This window comes from Diadema setosum, chromosome 2 (genome assembly GCF_964275005.1).
Source record: "Diadema setosum chromosome 2, eeDiaSeto1, whole genome shotgun sequence".
NCBI classification, from domain to species: Eukaryota; Metazoa; Echinodermata; class Echinoidea; order Diadematoida; family Diadematidae; genus Diadema; species Diadema setosum.
The window spans coordinates 43,681,232-43,698,379 of record NC_092686.1 but is presented as its reverse complement, the minus strand read 5'-3'; the positions used below and the strand labels follow the sequence as shown (position 1 = coordinate 43,698,379).

Below are 17,148 nucleotides of genomic sequence, written 5' to 3'. Positions count from 1 at the left end.
GAAATATGGTGAAAGACCAGAGTAAGAGAAATTATAGAGTTAATGAGAAAATATCAAAATATGTTTTGCTTTGTTCAGCATACTCTTGAAACTGCATATGGAGTCATGTAGAAACACATATGATGAATTCTGATAGTGTTCTGATGGACACCAAAGGTTACCACCCAAAAAGAATATTTCACTCACTTAGCAACCGAGTAGTGAGAGAGACAGATTGTGATTCGCCCCTCCCTGCCTCATTGTAAGCAGCTACTGAGACATCATATCTTGTACCGGGCGTGAGGCCACCAATTTTTAAGCTCAACTCCGATGAGACAGCAACCAACTCCTCCGTAGCGGGCCCGTCTGTGTTACCTGTGGATTCAGAATTTCAGAGCCAGATATGTGTAAAACATGCACTTCATATAAATGCACTGAAAAAAAAAAATGCCCACAAGTGGTGGCTTTTTGAAACATGACATTATGCAAGTAGGCACCAGAATGTGTCTGAACTTTGCATTGGAACACTGCAATTCTCAAAGGTCTGTAAAAGAGTTGAAAGTGTGTGCATTTCACTGATTAGACCAGTTTCTCAGTGTAATAGCTTCTGAATCCTCAGAGGATTCATCTACTTTACAAAACCAGAGGAACTTTACATACAGGAAATCAGTGTCACCATATTATGGAGCCTTCAATACAGTATTTTTACAATCTCCTCCACTCGTTACATTTAGTAAGTGTGTCCTCTTTAGTGAGTAGCCATCTTTCTCAGAATTTCAAATCAAACTTTAGCTCCCCTGTTCGTACAGGATGCTTCAGATGCACAATCACTGTGAAATTGACTGGAAAGATGATCAGTTCTCTTGGTTCATTTGCTATACCTGCACAACACCATCAAACTACAAGCAAAGGTACACTCACTTTCTTTGTACATGACGACATATCCCTCCACATCCCCACTGTCAGGCTGGTTCCATTTGACGAGCATCGTTCGAGACCAGGCCCTTACCTTCATCTTGGTCACCATAGAGGGCACTATCAACAAACATCACAAAAAGTATGACAACAGAATAATCTACATCTTTGCAACTGATTGACAAATTGCCCTACATCGACGTAAATAAGCACTGAATTGATCAGTGTTTTAGTAGTAGCCATGATAAAAAATCATGGGCGTACATACTCGAGCAGGATTCGAACCTACGACCTCCTGATCACCGGACAGGCGTCATCTCCACTAGACCACCGAGCTTTCGCCCGACAGCAAGTGTTGCTGTTGGTTCTAATCCTTATAGCATGCAGCGGGTACTGCTTTGTTATTCAAATTTTTTATCATGGCTACTACTAAAACACTGATCAATTCAGTGCTTATTTACGTCGATGTAGGGCAATTTGTCAATCAGTTGCAATGAAAACATCTCGACGGAAGAATTTCATAAAAAAATTTGAATAACAAAGCAGTACCCGCTGCATGCTATAAGGATTAGAACCAACAGCAACACTTGCTGTCGGGCGAAAGCTCGCTGGTCTAGTGGAGATGACGCCTGTCCGGTGATCAGGAGGTCGTAGGTTCGAATCCTGCTCTAGTATGTACGCCCATGATTTTTTATCATGGCTACTACTAAAACACTGATCAATTCAGCGCTTATTTACGTCGATGTAGGGCAATTTGTCAATCAGTTGCAATGAAAACATCTCGACGGAAGAATTTCATAAAAAAATTTGAATAACAAAGCAGTACCCGCTGCATGCTATAAGGATTAGAACCAACAGCAACACTTGCTGTCGGGCGAAAGCTCGGTGGTCTAGTGGAGATGACGCCTGTCCGGTGATCAGGAGGTCGTAGGTTCGAATCCTGCTCGAGTATGTACGCCCATGATTTTTTATCATGGCTACTACTAAAACACTGATCAATTCAGTGGGCTTATTTACGTCGATGTAGGGCAATTTGTCAATCAGTTGCAATGAAAACATCTCGACGGAAGAATTTCATAAAAAAATTTGAATAACAAAGCAGTACCCGCTGCATGCTATAAGGATTAGAACCAACAGCAACACTTGCTGTCGGGCGAAAGCTCGCTGGTCTAGTGGAGATGACGCCTGTCCGGTGATCAGGAGGTCGTAGGTTCGAATCCTGCTCGAGTATGTACGCCCATGATTTTTTATCATGGCCACTACTAAAACACTGATCAATTCAGTGCTTATTTACGTCGATGTAGGGCAATTTGTCAATCAGTTGCAATGAAAACATCTCGACGGAAGAATTTCATTAAAAAAATTTGAATAATCTACATCTTCTTTTAATAATCAATGGTATTTCCATCTCAGTGGTAATATGACAACAGTATCTTCTGGTTCTCTGTTTGTAATCTTTTTTCTCTATCGCTCCAAGTCTCTCTGTTCAGCAACTTTCATCCAATCGGAATTCTTCTACAGAATTCTTTGCTTTATAGTCGCGCTGATGGTATGATATAGACAATCACATTCTACGATATCATTCTGCATTGCCAACCTGATAAGTAATCATGACAAATTTTGCCATGCTCACCAGTTAACAGCTTAACATTTGCTTCCATGACCAATGCTGTTGTGATGAATTAATTTTCCCTAAGAACTTAGCTAGACAATCATCAGCATTTCATGGCTGGTCCGAAGACCAATTAATAAATCCTAGAAAAGGTTCACCCCTTGAGGACTGGCTGATTTTTCTAAAAGATGCATTTCCCATAGACACTTGCCTGAGTACTTGTGACTTGTCTTCAATGGGTTAAAAGACATTAGATTGCCTTGTAAAAGCACAATGGTGAAGCTGTAAGGGTTCACTGCATGTTCACATCCAATCAAAAGGTTAGGAATTCAAACCCTCATACATCACTATCTTTTTGAACAGTACATTTCTCAAATACACTACTTCTACTACCCAAATGTATGAACTTGAGAACAGTGTTCCCAAAACTGGCTGCTTAGTGAGAACATTCCCCAAGAGAATGGAGGGAGTGCACTGTTACATGTATAGGTTCATTCTACTGACCAGCATAATGAAATGTACAGAGGTAAATTTGTCTACCTAAATTCAGTAGACATGCAGTTTGTACAGCAAACTTAACATTGCACTCACATGCACAAATTAACATTATATCTTAGGAGCTACTGTATACAGCATATATTTAGGGAGTCTAAATTTTTTCGAATTAAGACTTCCACACAATTTTTGCAATTGGTTAAATTCACGGTCATGGAATGCACTACTCACTCAACAGATAATTTACATGTGTTTTTGCATTTATGTTGGGATCAGAGTTAATATTTCAGGGGTCCGTAGCATAAAAGTTACTATTATTGTAACTTTGCCATCCAATGGTAACTTCCATGGAATTCTTGATTTTAATTGGCTGATGAGTATTGTTACCATTGTAGTTACCATCGGATGGCAAAGTTACCACAATTGTAACTTTTATGTAACGGGGCCCTGCATGTTGAATTCACAAATAGGACCCATCTTGTAAAATCTGTGAAAATAAAACCCCCACAAAATACATGGCGTATACAGTTTCTTGCACAGATTATGGAATTCCAATTTGCCCATTGGCCATGTTCACATTACAATCAAGTGTCCTCCTCACCACCCCTCCTCATCCCCCCCCCCACCCCCCTTCTGTCTGAGAACTCACAGTCTGCTGGTATCAGAACATCGATGGGTAAAGAGCTGTACCCCTGGCCCCCGTCCCCACTGGCCCTGACGGTCACCCTGTACAGGCTGCCACCGTGCACTCCGTCGATCTCACAGTGGGTGACCGTTGAGAGACAGTCAAGAGGTCTCATCAACTGGGAGCCATCTATTGGCTGCACTATCACCTAGCCAGCGAAGAGTCAAACACAGTGAAATATATGAGTGAAATATATATGAGTGAGAGTCTGAGAGAAGAGTGAGACAGTAATATACAGTCAAACCTGCCTTGGCGGTCACCTGTCTATAGCGGCCACCTGTCTATAGGGGCCACTGAAAAATCCCCCTGAGAGAAAAGCCCTGTTAAAGACCCTGTGTATAGCAGCCACCTGTCTAACGCGGCCAGCGGCCACAAATTTTCCATGGTATATTTTAACCTGTCTATAGCGGCCAAAGACCTGATGGAACCGTAGCCGAGCCGATAATTCAGCGTGTTTTTCTGCTTTGTAGCCGTGCCAGTCATTCCTGGGCAATGTTCAGTGATCACCACCGCTGCATTCATCACTCGTTCAGTCATAATACTGCACTAGTGTTCAGCTTTCTTTAGAATTGTACACATACTGTGCAACAATATTTCATACATCTGCATTGTTTAATGCATGAAACACACGTGTGCATATGTACACACATACATGTACTATGTACATGTACAGGTAAATACTTATAGATGTATACAATGATGATACATGAAAGCCTACCTGTAGGCTATGCACACAAAGTTGGATAACCTGTCTATAGCGGTCACCTGTCTACAACAGCCATTTTTTTCGTTTCCCTTGGATGGCCGCTATAGACAGGTTTGACTGTATAAGAAAGTGAGAGAACATAATAGGGAGACATGGGGGGAGAGAGAGAGGAGAGAGAGAGGGGAGAGATAAGGGTAGATAAAGAGAAAGACATACATACTGGGAGAGATAAGGGTAGATAAAGAGAAAGACATACATACTGGGAGAGATTAGGGTAGATAAAGAGAAAGACATACATACTGGGAGAGATTAGGGTAGATAAAGAGAAAGACATACATACTGGGAGAGATTAGGGTAGATAAAGAGAAAGACATACATACTGTATACAAAGATATGTGGCGATACATGTGACAATAGGTGGAAAATGTATAAAAGATATACAAGAAATTGCAAAGATATACAGATCAAAGAGAATATAATCCAGACGAATCAAATCCAGACGAATCAATCGACAAATGAATGCACTACAGCATCCACACTTTATCATTTTTAATCCAATTTATACATCATTCCATTTACTCTGTTTTTGTTGGTGCTATGCAACAAAATGACTTCTACAGTAAGTTGATCATTCATATAATCCAGCTGCCATATGACTGTATAATTATGCAAAGCAGTCTTCAGCACAAACCTCTCTTGTGGATTCACTAATCCATCACATCAATATTTATATATATATTATTCTCTCTAGCTTTTTTATTTCTTTGCTTTTATGAAGTGAATACAAAGACAAATTTTTGACTCACAGTGTACCCATAGATGTTTCCGTATGACGGCCTGGGTGGTACCGGATACCATGTCACATTGATTGACATCGAAGAAATAATATCTACACCTCTTAAAACTGGAGCATTGGGTATTGCCCAGCCTGAAATTAAAGAGAAAGCAGGTACTCAGGTCATTTGTAAATGAGTTTTGTGTCTGAGTTTGAATGTATTTCATGAAGTCAAAAAAGAAGTAAATAATATGCTTATTAGCAAGAACCTATAGGGTCAGCACATTATAGATTCCCTCTATTAAAATGACAAGACAATGAGGATTTTTTTAAATGCAATGGAAAGAAAAGTGAAAAACATATAGGAACTCAGATAATTCAGGGCAGTGATGTAGTGATGCATTTCACTCTTGGGAGTCCTGGCCCATATATTTTCATACTTTTCTCTGCTACAATTATTCCTTTGTATCTTGTTTATATCTGATCTGTTGTACCATGTCAAATTTCCTTTACAACATCCAATATTTACGTCTTTCAATAGGTGAATAAATGCTAAGCATCATAATTAGCATGATGATAACATCATAAAAAAACATCGCCAGAAACAATGACAGTAATAATAATGAAGATGATGTTGATGATGATGTTGATGATGATAATAATAACAAAAAAATAAAAAAATAAATAAAATAATAATACTAATACTAATACTAATAATAATAATAATAATAATAATAATAATAATAATAATAATAATAATAATAATAATAATAATAATAATAATAATAATAATAATAATAATAATAATAATAATAATATTAATAATAATAATAACAATAATAATAATAATAATAATAATAATAATAATAATGATAATAATAATAATAATAACAATGATAATGGCAATCATCATCATCATCATCATAATCATGATATTGATAATGATAATAATCATAATCATAATTACAAAAAAAAAATATGAATTGAATAACTGCTTCTTCCATCGGACTCACGACCAAGATGTCAACATTGATAGCCTGTGGTCTTGATTCATGAGCCACAACAGCTCCTCATAAATCATCTCATTAACTGTCAACAGACATTACTTTTTAGAGTAAATGGCATTGCACTCACCCTTCCTCTCAATACCAACTGTGAGTGTCTCTGGCATGGGAGCCAGCCCCAGCTCATTGCCTGCCTGAATTCGGATGTCGTACGGCATCAGCTCCGGGTCTGCCTCCAGCGTCGTCGCCGTCTGCCGGTAGTCAACGAGGGTCTGCATCTCTGTGGTCAGTTGGTTGGCGCCGCTCCACTCCACAATGTAGTAGAACCCTGGTCCATTCAGTTCTGACTTTTTTAGCGGCTGGTTATAAGTAGTTGCAGAAAGTGTTAAGTCATGGTCAGCCATTCCAAACACGAGAAGAATTTGTTTACAAATCTACATTTGCTATCATTATGCAATACCACAATTTGGACAGTGACAAAAAGTTTGATAATTTTGGTATTTAAATCAGTGGTGTAGACCAATTCACACATACAGGTAATAATTCATCATGCATTTGGCTCTCTATCCAAGAGATAATGCTCTTTTAACCCATTCTGTACGGGAACCTGGTGGCCTGCGCATTAAGTCTATGGGCATTTCAGAATTCCGAATGGAACGGGTTAACTGAAAACATACTGAGCACTGCAGTCTGTGGCATCTATGCCATAATTCAAACACACATTCATGTAGTACAGCCTAAACACAGTTAGGACTACTCTTGGGCTGATAAAAGTTTCATGAACAACATTACTTGTTCTCTCATATTCTTGGCCATTCTCCTTTTTAAATGTGACCCATCATACCAACATTTCAATATACAAGTGAAATCCATACTTTCTTACTTTATTATAAATGGATTCTTATTTTAATTTCGCTTAAAATTTCGCAAAACTTATTACAGACACAATGAAAAAGCTGGCCACCAGATGAGTTTAGTTATTATAAAGTCAACTTTGAAATTTTGGATGCAGTCATAAGCATACAAATTAACCAGTTGAGGACGAGTCCGGAGTATACTCGGGCAGGTGTCTATGGGAAATGCGAGTTGTAGCAAAATCAGTCTGTCCTCAACGGGTTAATAGCCATATGCATGCTACAGTGGACTCCCATTAAGTACTCGGGACTGGCAATTTTCTTTCGTTATATCAAGATTTTGTTATAACCGAACAAATAAACAATAAAGAACAAAGAGCGGATAATTTTGCGGCCTGAATTTTTACTTCATTGTAACCAAAATTTTGTTATAAACGTGTTCATTATAATGGGAGTGCAAGGTATCAATCAATGAAAACACAGTTGGTAGTCACATGCTTCACAAAAATTGAAATGTTACAGAATTCCAAGCCATCCTTGGTTTATGAAAGTCAGACAGAAAATAGTCTGGATATATACTTCTTGATTTATAAGCATCATATAGCAAACGTCTTGTTTTTCTGCCAAATCACAAATAAAGTTTGAACTATTACCTGGCTTCAGAATGTCTCTAACTTTATCAGGTTAGATGGTGGCAGGTCATATGTAACTACGCGTGTAGTGCATGTATGACTAGATAAATGGTATGCATTCAACCAGATAAAGTGAACTGTTTTTGTTACAAATTACCTCCCAACTTATATTGATTTGCCGTCCATCATCTGACACATTAGCCCTGATCACTGCAGGATTCTTCAGCGGAGGCGTGGAGGGGAGGTGGAATGGCCCTGCAGTCTCACTGGGCTCTGACAGGCCGAACTCATTCACGGCACGCACTCTCACGTAAAAGCCATAGAATGGGGGCACCGTGATCTCGGTATCCAGGCGACGCCCGTCTCCGGCTGTGATGTTCTTGGCCACTTTCCAGGGCACTTCAGCCTCTGGGCTGCTGTACTCCAGCAGGTAGGCTGTGATTGGAGAGTTGCCATCAAAGGGGGCGTCAAAGGACACGCCCCTCTTGGTAGGGGGCTCCACAGGGTAGGTGGTTACCCCAGAGGGTGAATCAGGTAGGGCTGGAGTGAAATAAGACAAAGGATGGTCCCAGCATGTAATTATGACATCACATGTATTGGCACATACGTATTGATTATAGAAATATTTATAGTTGGGTCACATAGTAATATGTTGTTGCTCTTTTTTGTTTTTGTTTTGTTTCGTTTTGCAGACGCACATAAATACAGACAAGAATGCATGTGCATTACTCGTGTGGAAAGTTACAAATTGGACTCTAGAATAAAAACAACAGACAGATAATCTAAACCTATTCCAGAAATTTGGTGTAGAAAAACTGACTGATGTTTGATACACCTTGATTGTGCTGATGCCTATATTTGCTCATTCTTTTCACACACCACATACTATAAATCTACACAGTATATTTTGCAGAGCTTTTACCTTCATGAATTTGGGAGCATTTTTGCCAAAATATAGACAACTTTCAAAATAATTTCTTGTATATCAATTGCCTCCAAGAGGGAAAAAATCTCAAAGTATTCTCCTGAAAGGAATACTATCTATTTCTCACTTGTTTCTTCACTGAAAATTCAAACACTTGTGATGGTGTCTTAGATGTACGATGTAGCAAATGCAAAATGTTATACTTGCAAAATATGCAGGTTAAATAGTATCTCATTCAATACAGGTTAATCATACAAGTTGGTAGAGCTAAAAATGATGTGTCAATACTACAAATTCCTCTTTGAGATAAAAAGGGTCACTTGTTTTAACCCTATTCTAACTGGGCTATTTGAGACCAAGTTTTTACTGAGGGGGGGTCAATTTGACCCCCCCTTCAGATCTCGGCCGCCGATCGCGCGATCGCCGTGAAATTTTGCCTGAAGATAGAGCTGGATGTCAACTACAAGATTACATCGTCATACAATAGAAAAATATTGCCTTTCTATTTTTAATAAATTAATTATGCAAATTTGTGCATGAAATCATATTTTTACCTATAACTCCATTAAAAAGACTGGAGGATTGCTAAATGTTTGTGTCAGAATTCCTCAAGACACATCAAACAATTTTTGTATAAAAAAATAGCTCAATTGAAATTAATTTCTTTTGTTTTTTATTGTTTTGTTAATTTCTTATGTATTTTATTGTTTTTTCAACCTTTTGTTTTCTTTTGTTTTTTTTGCCAAAACTTGTTGCAGGCACTCTTTCAGGCTTATCTACACTAGAATCGATTAATTTCAATGGTTAAAAGTTGAAATAATCTAATTTATATCAATTTAACCAAAACACACAATTTGCATTGGATTTGCACACGATATCATGAATTTGAGCTGTTTTTTGGTTGACATGCATATGCAAAACATTACGTAACTTCAAAACGGTGTACCCGGACGTCGCAAATTTGGTCCCAAAATATGCGGGAGACTTCAATGAAAAAAGTCGTGAAACGACGCGGTAAAAGCTTTGCGCGTTGCGAAATCGTGGCGCGAAACGTCGAGGGGGGGGTCAATTTGACCCCCCCCCAGTTAGAATAGGGTTAAATGCACTCCATCTCCAAAACATATGCGCAACTGATAGTATCTGAGGGGTACCCAGAAAATTTAAATCTTATTAGAGCAAAACCTCACCAGAAAAAACAAAATGGTAAAAGACATATTACACTTTCATCTCAATTACTATGAAATTTGTTTGGTTAGTGTTCATTTCCAGTCAAATGGTCCAAACCTTGTGATGTGTCAAGTATGTAAGTTTAGTAATGACAAGTTTTATCCTGCACATATTTCAAGACTGTGATGATTTCCACTTAAACTCTTTTATTATTATTTTTATAATAATTCTAGATGCTTTTTTAAAACTTTAAAAGATACTTTTGTTTTTTGTTTAAAAAATAATTGCTACGAAAAAAAAAAAACAACTAACATGGTATTAGTGGGTGGCAACTTTGAAATTACACTGTGGCAGTGTGAAATATTTTTGTGAGTATTTGTGTACTTGAGTGATTTTGATTGACAGATGGAGAAGATAACTGCTCAATCGGATTTTCGCCCTGGGGCATAGAAAAGAAGCCAACTTACTCTGAACGAGCAGCTGCATCGAGACATTCTTGAAACTCAATGCAGTCTCGGCCACACACGTGTAATTCCCCCCATCCTCCCTGGTGACGGAGGGAATCAGGATGCTAAAGTCTGTTGATGTCTGGTCCAGATTATTGTAGTAAATTATCTCGTCGTTCAGAGTCCAGTAGGAACTCACGAGGGGCATGTCATGGATGATTTGGCAGGGCAGGGAGATGTTGGAGCCTGGGGTGGCAAGCACTCCGGTCACTGTGGTGCTCACGTCCAGTGGCTCTGGACACAGGAAATGAGAATAATGTGAAATAGTGACTGCATGTATTAAAAAAAAAGAATCGTAAAAAAATGACCATAGGGCCCTCTTCTTTATGTTTTACAGTATATCATACAAAAATTGACTGTTTTAAGAGACAGGATTAGAACTAAACGTATTTGCCCCAAGAAATCACCGAGGGTAATAGTTTTAACTACTGACCTGAGAGAAAGCAGTCAATATTTGTTTTATATACCACATCCCACTTGCTTTTAACCCATTGAGGACAAGTTTAGAGTATATGCTATGAAAGCAGTCAATATTTGTTTTATATACCGCATCCCACTTGATTTTAACCCACTGAGGACAAGTTTAGAGTATACGCGGGCAAGTGTCTAAGAAAAACGTGTGTTGTAGCAAAATCAGTCCAACCTTAACCGGTTTAGATGTGTACGCTAGATGAGGGCATTGAAATGAAGATGCTGCTGCCGGTCACAGAAAACAGAATTATATAAAGTATCATTTCACAATGTGCCAAAATAGATAGACAAATGCAATACATAATGAACAACAACCCACAACTACAGATAAACAGGCAAGATACGCTCCAGCGCACCTTGAAAAATCACTAGCTGACTGCTAGGCAGCAAAAACTATTTACTAAGGATCAAGCAGTCATCAAATGAGGTTTATATGTATATTTATATACATTTATACTTATATATTATATATATATATTCATAAATTATGTCATATACATTAAAATCATATTACCCTCTGTTTTTGAGCTTGTTCTTTTATATCAGTGGTGTTTGACAGTGACCACGTGTTTACACTTACATTGTTTAACTTCAGGTACAGGCTCAAATGAAAAAAAAAAAAAAGAAGACAAAAAAAAAAAAAACTGAGTAAGCATTTTAATTAACATGCTCAAACGTCAGCTTGCCCCCCTCTATACACCCCAGTTACCTCTGACCAAGAGCTCACTGTCGGCCATCTTGACGTTATGGAGGCCATTGAAGATGATGCACTGGTACAGGCCCTGCTGAGCTTTGTCCACCTCCGGTATGATAATGGATTTATTCTCTGCCATGTAGATGTTTGCGCCATATGCAATCTGTTGCCATGGTAACGGGATTGGAATACACAAAGACATGTTTTTTTTTTCTTTCTTTATTTCAAGAGTGAAAACTTGTGGTCATGCATACACTATCACATCTAGCTCACTCTCTTCCCTCCTCTGAAACACCATTAAATACTGCTTTATATATTTCAGGACATTTTCTACCAAGTGATGTCTATCAGCCCTACAATTGGGCATGTTTCTGCACCTAAGCTTAAAGGTACATGAAGAACTGCCTTTGATTCAGGAAACTACAGTTCTTACAGGAAAAGTCCATAATCTAATGTTTTAAAAAAATATATAAAAAAAAGAACATCTTTATATTTTCCTGATGTGTACAATGCAACCATATGACCCTTGGTGACAAAAATGAAAGTAGAACAACATTTGATAAGGACTGTAATGCACACTCTCATAATGAACTTTACACTACATTACTTGTTACACCTGCATGTTGCTTACAGTTAACAACCAATGTTTGGATTAATTTTCTTACTCCCTATTTATAGTGACTGTCAATAGATTTAATGCATAGCACAGCTGTTTCCAATAAGCAATGGGTTAAAAATGTGTTGAAGTCAAACAATGAGGGTGTTACCTCGTTACCCTGGAACCTCCAGACAACAGAGTGCTGTGGGAAACCCTCGGCCACACAGGGCAACTCCACTGGGTCTCCTACCCACACACTTGAAGAGGGTGGTGGCCTGATGGTGAAGGCCAGCATTGGAGCTACACAGAAGTGAGGGGGGTGAGTGATTAGAACAATAAAGGCAAATACCACAGGAAGATGAGCATACATGCATCATGGTTGAAATTACATTTAGTAACACTCACTGATTTTGAAAGTTAAAACATAGTTCTCGTGTGCCTGCAGAACTGTAAAACTTCTCTCCAAAATGAACACGTATGCCTAAGAAATGTGTGGAATAAGGCTGCACTAACAAGATATTCGTTGGGTAACAACGAAATGCAAAATGTTAACCAACAAGTTCGCCAGAGTCGCAATCTCAGAAATAACCCCATCGGGGTCAGGCTAACTCGGACTTGCCTTGATGCGGGGCCGAATTGTCCCTCTGGATTGTACAGTGTTGTACTATGGGAGCGCTTAACGTTCTGGCTGGTCACAGTTAAGGGCCGAGTTGATAAAACGCCCCCATCAAAAAACCTCTTTGGGACACATACAAAATGAAAGTGTGCCTATGTATAAAATATGATGATTACGAACTGCATGTAAATTGTCTGAAATAGGGTCTAGTTGTCCTTCTGGAATAAAAGTAAGTGTACTAACTTTTATCATTCTACAATTTGATCTCAAAATGCTCCAAAACAACTCATCATCCAGGCAAATTGCATCAGCCAGGTTAGTAGACTCTTTCCATATATTGCAAGCCAATATGAAATGGTGCAAGACGGGTTCTCAAACCCTTACCAGAACTATGTTTTCACTTCAAAGAAACACAAAACCATGTACAAAAGTAATGTGCCAATGACGTTTTTCACTTGAAAAGTTCATTAGACAGAGTTTTCTTTGCTTTTTTTTTGAAAGACAGAGTTTGGTAAAATAATGAAGCATCTTAGGACACACAGTATGCTTCATGCAATAATTTTAATTCCTTTGTTTTCTCTTTCACAGGCATCCAAAGTCTTAATCAAGCAATGGCTCAAAAGAAACCTCATGAGATGGAACCAGTTATCTTTCACCACAAAACAATTCATGATCTGAAAATCAATGCGTACATATCCCTTCCTCTGAAACACTGTAATATCGACTCCTGTAAAAGTGGATATTTCACGCTCGTTGGAGTAAGAAGAGTTTCACATGTTCTTAATTCCGCACGATCAAGAGAGCAACTGTTGGAACATATGGCAAGCAAAAATACTCGCCCACTTTTATTTTCGCGCTAGTGTTTGTTTGCGCGAAATGCGTGAAAATTTCAACACCGCGAACATTTCCACTTTTACAGTATCTGTTACACAGAAGCTGCTAACAGAACTGTGCATCAGAGCATGACATGACTGAAACCTACATTGTAGAAATGCTGTGCAATAATTGCTAGCTTTAACCAACATACCCAATAATCATACAGAGTGGTCTATGAAAAGAGCAATTCAGGATGATGATGACCTACCGACTACAGACACCTCAATGGCTACAATCTCCACCTGTTCTGCCAAGAAGTTAATCGCACGACACTCGTAGCGTCCTGTGTTGGAGAGGTCAGCGGGGTCAATGACCAGCTGACCATTCACCTCTATCTCACGATTATCCTCTTCCACAACCTTTAGTGTTTGAGAAAAAACAGGACAAGAGAGTTACTTTAAAAAAAAATCAAGGACAGACCATCAGTAAGAAAGTCTGACATAGCACAATGTTCTTGATAACAATGAAGTTATACCGGGTGTCCCAAAAAAAGCGGAACGGTGGATTTTCAGTACCTTGTGGTCTAAAAGTTATATATCTTTTGACATCATTAGAAAGAGCATCTTCAGCAGAAGACTATGATACCAAAATCATCAAATTTGGTTCAGTACTTTTTATTCTACGCCAATTTCTGAAAATGCAGTCATTGCCAAATTTCGCCGGATTTTTGCGACTTATGAGATAATAATTTGAGTGCGACACGCGATCCATACGGTGATTATTGTGTAAACTCGGTGATCCGTGTCAACAAAAGATACAGCTTTCACATTAGGGACGGGCCAGGAAAAAAAACGTGTGTGTGTGTGTGTGTGCGCGCTCCCAATATGAAAGCGTTGTCTTTTGTTGACATGGATCGACGAGCTTACACAATTCACCGTATGGAACGCGTGTCGCGCCCAAATTATTATCTCATAAGTCGCAAAAAATTGAAAATAACTGCATTTACAGAAATTGGCGTAGAATAAAAAGTACTGAACCAAATTTAATGATTTTGGTATCATGGTCTTCTGCGGAAGATGCTCTTTCTAATAATGTAAAAAAATATATCACTTTTAGAATGCAAGGTACTGAAAATCCACCGTTTTTTGGGACACCTGGTATAAGCACCAGTATTTTGTGGCACCATACAAAGAATCTTTGGCATGACATAGATGTATGCAATGAGTTTATGAATTTGAAATATCATCGGCGATAAAATAATCACCCATGTGAGTGAGCAAAGGGTGACCTTTGTTTCTGCTACTTTTCTCCTTGTAACACATGATTACAGAATATTCATGAATTTGCAGTTCAAGACCAGACATTTCTCATAATAAATAGCACTTCAATGCATATTCTATCCAATCAATTAATGACAAACATGAGCAAGCATATCAATACATTTTTGCACAAATCATGTAGGTGCATTTAGTTCCACTTTGAATGTGTAACTTTCACATTTCCATTTGAGGACAAAAATCTAATTTCAAAAATACTTCAGAAATACTAGATTATTTTCTTTCCAAATAACAAATAAAACACAATTCTTTTAAATGTGCAAGGATTTCTGATTAGATCAGTTAAGGTTGCAACTTGCAGTCAACTGACCTGCTGACCATTAAAGTACCACTCGATGCGAGGCTCTGGGTAGCTGTCCACCTCGCAGGGGAGGGAGAGTCGACTTCCTACCAGAACTCTGGTCATCTCTGGGGGTCTCCTGACCATGACCAGGTATGCTTTAGGAGGTATCGTCGTAGCTGTCCTCAAGGAGGCTGACGTTAGAATGATTCTAGTTAATGCTATGTATAGGAATCCTGTTTTACAATAACAAGGTTTTCAGTGCATAAAGTAGTAGTTCTCATCTCAAAGAAAGTCTCCCTTAATTCTATCAGATTTCATCTCAGGACAGCATTTGGAATCTTATCATCATGTGACGGATGTTAAGATCAAACTGGTATCAAAGCTCAGACCTTGACAGTGAAAGATCAGAGAGTTTCTAGCCTCTATTTTTTCTGGGTATTTTTTCCCTAATGGTGGTTTCTCTCATTTACTCTGAAATAAAACAATGCATCACGAGGTATAAGATATGATATGTATAATACAGGACTTATTTTTTCCCCCAAAAAAAACATTCCTTCCATGCTTGGTAAACAAGTGTTCATTGTTATGAGCAAATAAAGATGCTCATGCAGTGAATCACTTTACATGAACAGGAATGACAACCCAAACTCTCAATTTTCCCCACCTTTTCCCAAACAACAGCATTAACAATGGGGTTGCATTTGTCAAATGTAGACCAAACTATATACGAAAGGATGGATTACACACCCAAAAATCATGAAAATTTCTTCAGCTTTTCATCCACAGTCCCTTTAAATGCTGAAGACATCTCCAAGTTGCCTTCATATCAAAATGTCTGAATCTTTGACTATTTCAAAATGTCCACTCATTAAAAAGTGACAAATATCTACCAAGTAAGTTACCACCTGAAGCACCATAGTGCCATATTTTGTTAAAAAGACATCGAAACACTTTACAATGAGGTTTAGTGCTTTGAAGACAGCTAATAACACATACCAAGACATAGACATAGACATACCACATACCAACAAATACACCTCCAGAGAATGTAAGCACCCTTTGAAGTCAGAAATAGACGGATTATTTATCACAAAATACTGTCTGTATTATATAGAAAACACAATATGCATTGCAAAAAAGTCTAATTTCTTAGGCAAACTGGAAGTTTATGTCAAGGGGCTTTGCCTGATAAGCATAAGGCAGGCATGCAAGCAACTGAGCCATGCAGCTCACCATCCTGTTTCTACAAATGTGAAATATTTGAAAAAGTAAAAAGAAAGAGGTAGAAATTCAGCATGACCTGCACTTACCAATTCTCTCCAGCTGCAGCTCAGACACATAGGTGACTATCTCTGGTTCGGGTCCTGGTCCTACGGCGTTGATGGACTGGACCATAACCTGGTAGGCTTCGTCCTCACTGCTGGCTGGGATGATAAAGTTGTGATGGAACATACTCACCTCCTTCTCCTGCCAGGTCTGGCTGCCCAGTAGGCGCCAGCGGATGGTGTAGGAGAAGAAGGGGGCACCGTGCTCCTCGGGTCTGGTGGGCTGGGAGTGGATAAAGAGGCCGTGTATATCACAATTAACCCTCTGGATCTGATGGCTGGTCATTCTCATAGGTTCAATACATAAAACATCAGCTTCCTATTAGCAATGGGTACATTTCTTTAGGGCAATACGATCATTTAAATTACAGTGTACCTCACATCAATCATCACAGACATACACACACAGGCACAACTAATGAATGAGGATGAGTGCACAGAATAATCTGTGAAGTGATACATCACCATCCAGTTTTTCTAAATATATTGTCACATATTCTGTCAATGCACATGAAGAATAAGAAAAATGCCTGACATGGTACATTGAGTTAAGAGTCTTATTAATTGTTGGTCTAATAATGTTGCCTCGAATCAAACTGTAAAGGGTCTCAGAACCGTATGACCAATGAAACCATCCTTGTTCTTGTAAACCCATTATCTATCTATCTGTAAGGTGTATTTCTCAAGAGCAAAGTGATGTGCATAATATAATCATTTTAATGACCCCTGACTCATGAAAAATAGCCATCCTGT

At 38.5% G+C, this 17,148-nt stretch overlaps 1 protein-coding gene across 1 annotated transcript in view; it reads right to left on the bottom strand.

Moving 5' to 3' along the window:
* Positions 1–178: 178 nt before the first annotated feature.
* Positions 179–17,148, bottom strand: part of LOC140245389 (uncharacterized) — a 50,623-nt gene continuing 33,653 nt past the window's right edge. The window contains exons 31-42 of the mRNA XM_072324969.1: positions 16,381–16,618; positions 15,098–15,261; positions 13,719–13,869; positions 12,188–12,318; positions 11,436–11,583; positions 10,217–10,489; positions 7,815–8,197; positions 6,302–6,530; positions 5,199–5,320; positions 3,651–3,834; positions 901–1,014; positions 179–354 (exon numbers count right to left, since the gene is read on the bottom strand). Coding sequence (XP_072181070.1) covers positions 179–354; positions 901–1,014; positions 3,651–3,834; positions 5,199–5,320; positions 6,302–6,530; positions 7,815–8,197; positions 10,217–10,489; positions 11,436–11,583; positions 12,188–12,318; positions 13,719–13,869; positions 15,098–15,261; positions 16,381–16,618 — 2,313 coding nt within the window. The remainder of the gene's footprint in view (positions 355–900; positions 1,015–3,650; positions 3,835–5,198; positions 5,321–6,301; positions 6,531–7,814; positions 8,198–10,216; positions 10,490–11,435; positions 11,584–12,187; positions 12,319–13,718; positions 13,870–15,097; positions 15,262–16,380; positions 16,619–17,148) is intronic.